We start from the raw sequence: 3,965 nt of genomic DNA, 5'->3' as shown, positions 1-3,965 counted from the left end.
AGTTTTCTGGGGGCAGGTGTAGCCCCAGGCGCGGGGCTGGGGGCAGGGAAAAGGCGGGCCGGGGGTTGAACTGAGACCTGGGACTCCGAGCACTGGCTGGCGCGAGCCTCCCGACGCGGGGGTCGGCCCGCCCCCGCCGCCCCATTGGCCACCTCCGCGCAGAAAAGGCCCGCGGCCCCGGGCGCCTGCAGTGTCACTGGGCCCACGGAGCGCGCGGTGCCCGCGGCGGCTGGAACTGGGGGGGGTCGCGGACCGCGGGCGGGCGCGGAGCACCGGGCAGCCCTCAGGTTACCTCCTGCTGCGCTGCCCAGCCCCCCACCCCGGGTAACAGGGCGCGGGGCTGGGCTGGAGCGCCATGAGCAGCCCGGATGCGGGGTACGCCAGTGACGAGCAGTGCCAGCCCCGGAGCACGCTGCCCGCGGTGATGGCCGGGCTGGGCTCCTGCCCCTGGGCCGAGTCGCTGAGCCCCCTCGGGGACGCGAAGGCGAAGGGCGAGGCGGCGGCGAGTGGCGGGGCGCCGGCCGCGGCCGCCGGCAGAACCAAGGGCGAGTCTCGCATCCGGCGCCCGATGAACGCCTTCATGGTGTGGGCGAAGGACGAGCGCAAGCGGCTGGCGCAGCAGAACCCGGACCTGCACAACGCGGAGCTGAGCAAGATGCTGGGTGAGTCCTCGCCCGGGCCCCGCGAGCCGCCGTCCGCCCCGCCCGCCCGCCGGCGAGGTCCCTGCCGGGGGCCTCCGTTCCCTTCCAGCCTCCCGCTCCCGGACTTTTCAGACCCGGCCCCGGTCCCGCAGCTCGGATTCCCAGAGCTCTGGGACGACCCCTGGGTCCCGTCGGGGCCGCTGCAAGGGCGGGTCCCTGCGCCCTTCTCAGCTGCACCCCCGACCCCTTCCCAGTCCAGGTTTTTAGTTCTTCGAAGGACCCGGGAGATGGGGGTGGTTTAGCGGCTTCCAGGAGGCTGAAGAGCTGGGTCGTGGCGGTGGGGGGGTCGCGTGTGCGCGCGTGTGTGCGCGTGTGGCGGAGTGGCGGCCGTTCTTGGGCCGATTCGCGTTTCAGGGTGGGGGGCCCAGGAGCGCCCCGCCGCGGGAGGCAGCCGGGTAAGCCCTCTCCCCTCCGCACGCCCCCCAGGCAAGTCGTGGAAGGCGCTGACGCTGGCGGAGAAGCGGCCCTTCGTGGAGGAGGCCGAGCGGCTGCGCGTGCAGCACATGCAGGACCACCCCAACTACAAGTACCGGCCGCGGCGGCGCAAGCAGGTGAAGCGGCTGAAGCGGGTGGAGGGCGGCTTCCTGCACGGCCTCGCCGAGCCGCCGGCCGCCGCGCTGGGCCCCGAGGCCGGCCGCGTGGCCGTGGACGGCCTGGGCCTGCCCTACCCCGAGCCGGGCTACCCCGCGGGCCCGCAGCTGCTGGCCCCGCACCTGGGCGGCCACTACCGAGACTGCCAGGGCCTGGGCGCCCCCGCGCTCGACGGCTACCCGCTGCCCACGCCCGACACGTCTCCGCTGGACGGCGTGGAGCCCGACCCGGCCTTCTTCGCTGCCCCGCTGCACGGGGACTGCCCGGCGGCCGGCACCTACAGCTACGCGCAGGTCTCGGACTACGGGGTGCCCGCGGAGCCGCCCGCCGCGCCCCTGCACCCCAGGCTGGGCCCCGAGCCCGCGGGCGCGGCCGGGCCGGGTCTCCTGGCGCCCCCCAGCGCCCTGCACATGTACTACGGCGCGATGGGCGCCCCGGCGGGCGGGCGCGGCTTCCACCTGCCGCCGCCCCAGCAGCCGCCGCCGCCGCCGCAGCATCCCCCGCCCGGCCCCGGGCAGCCTTCGCCCCCGCCCGACGCGCTGCCCTGCCGCGACGGCGCCGACCCCGGCCCGCCCGCGGAGCTCCTCGGGGAGGTGGACCGCACGGAATTCGAACAGTATCTGCACTTCGTGTGCAAGCCTGAGATGGGCCTCCCCTACCAGGGACACGACTCCGGCGTGAATCTCCCCGACAGCCACGGGGCCCTTTCCTCCGTGGTGTCGGACGCCAGCTCCGCCGTGTACTACTGCAGCTACCCCGACGTGTGACGGCCTGGCCGCCCGGCCCGCCGGCCAGAGGCTGTGTTACACACTTTCCGGAAGGGCTAAGGAAATCTTAGCCTCGAGCTGATGCGTTTCTGAGTTGCCTTGGTATATAATTTATGGTAATTTATTTTGTCTACCACTTGAACTGTTGGGGGAAGGATCTGGGAGGTTTTGTCTGAAGTATTTTCAGGGTCTCGTTTCCCATAGCATTGTCAAAATCCCGTTTCCAATGTCAAGTGAACCCGTTTTGAATGTGTCTCAAAACAATTTACTGTTTCTTGGAAATTTGTTGATTAGAAAAGTTTCATCCTGGGTGTGTTTTTCAATCTTGGAAAAAAAATAAAATCTACTTTTTCACTCTTAGCGGTGCTTCGGCCACTCTAGTCTTATCAGAAACCAGTTTTTAAGATCATTGTTGCATATTAATACAATGGCAAGTTGTAACACTGCAAGTTTCTCCTTTTCTACAATAGTAGCCGGAAAAGGCTTCAAGGAGAGGTCCTAAAAACGAAAATTTGGACATGCAAGTTTATAATTTTTGCTAGGAATAAAAAAAATCTCATAGAATGTGCCTACTTTATACATTTCAAATGACCTTGGCCTCTAAAAAGTAATGATACTGTAAATGCTTTTAATTTTAATAGATCATTTTTTGCCAGAGGGGCTATCAAAGTAGTTTTGGTTTTTAGTTGTGGAATCCTAACCTTGAGCTATTTTGGATCTTTTTCTCCTTTTTTTTTTTTTCTTGTTGATATTCAACCATGAATCTTTTTACCCACATTTTACACCTTGGGAAGTGTGGCTGGGTTAATAATTTGAAGGAGAACTAATCAAATCTGAGCTAATAAGTCTGCATTGTGATTTTAAGTGAATGTTTAGCATCTGATTTTACTATAGAGAAATGCAAGGATGACTGCATTTCCTGACATCACAAGATCCTTAAACTCTGGAGAGAATTCCTGGGTGATCTGTATGTAGTGTGCTTTACAGATGCCACTAAAAGCCACAGTCCAGCGAATCACTGTCATATTCTCATGGGGAAGAAACTAAGTTACAAGGTAATAAATACATCAGCTCTGCAATCTAATGGCAACTTATGGTGGCACTTTTCATCCATTGGAGATTGAGACACAAATGATGGGTATTTTCTTGCCAGATGTTTTCCATAGTGCCATTCTGCACAGAGTTTGATCCCAAACCACCATTCAGGTGTGGTTCTCTTCTCCAAGTGATGGGAGGAGGGACTCACGGGAAGGCTTGATATAACCAGGTATTTTGTTTTTTCTTTTGATGCTGGGGATGAAACCCAGGGTCTTGAGCACACTGGTCAAGTGCTTTCCCACCGAACCATGCCCCCAGCTCCATACAAGTCCTTAGATAACATAACTGTTCACTGCTTTCCTTTATGTTGATATATCGTGGGCACTGGGAGAATTTACAGTCTGGGTGGTGAGAAACTATATCACCAGTCTAGTACTGTGCCATAGAGGAAAGAAGGGGGCTGGAAGAGAATTTAAAGTATATGGAAAGCCAGGTGTGGTGGCACACGCTTGTAATCCCAGCATTTGGGAGGCTGAGATGGGAGGATAGTGGTTCATGGACACACACCTACTTAGTGAGGCCCTTTGCAACTCTGTGAGACCCTTTTAAAAATAAAGAATAAAAAATAGGGCTGGGGGTTATAGCTCCGAGGGAGAATGCCCCTGGGTTCCATCTCCAGTACCACAAAAATAAATAGAGTATATGGAAGAGAGATCTGAGCTGAAATGTTTGGCTCAATTCTCTTGAAAAAATAAATGGCCATGTTTTTTAGAAGGAATTCTGGAATAAATGGGAATGTGAGGGATGGAAGGTTTCAGTGAGGAAAGTCCAAGCCTATTTTGTTAGACATAATATGTTAATTTAACAA

At 58.4% G+C, this 3,965-nt stretch overlaps 1 protein-coding gene across 1 annotated transcript; it reads left to right on the top strand.

Moving 5' to 3' along the window:
- Positions 1-355: 355 nt before the first annotated feature.
- Positions 356-2,059, top strand: SOX17 (SRY-box transcription factor 17; the record flags this gene model as incomplete). Its single annotated transcript, XM_080693755.1, has 2 exons — positions 356-662; positions 1,128-2,059. The coding sequence occupies 2 exons, from the start codon at positions 356-358 to the stop codon at positions 2,057-2,059; spliced, it is 1,239 nt and encodes a 412-aa protein (XP_080549881.1).
- Between the last annotated feature and the right edge of the window lie 1,906 nt (positions 2,060-3,965).

Source organism: Muscardinus avellanarius, assembly GCF_963383645.1.
Source record: "Muscardinus avellanarius genome assembly, chromosome: 4".
In the NCBI taxonomy this organism is placed as follows: Eukaryota; Metazoa; Chordata; class Mammalia; order Rodentia; family Gliridae; genus Muscardinus; species Muscardinus avellanarius.
Note: the sequence above shows the minus strand (reverse complement) of the source record. Positions and strands in the feature narration are given on the sequence as shown.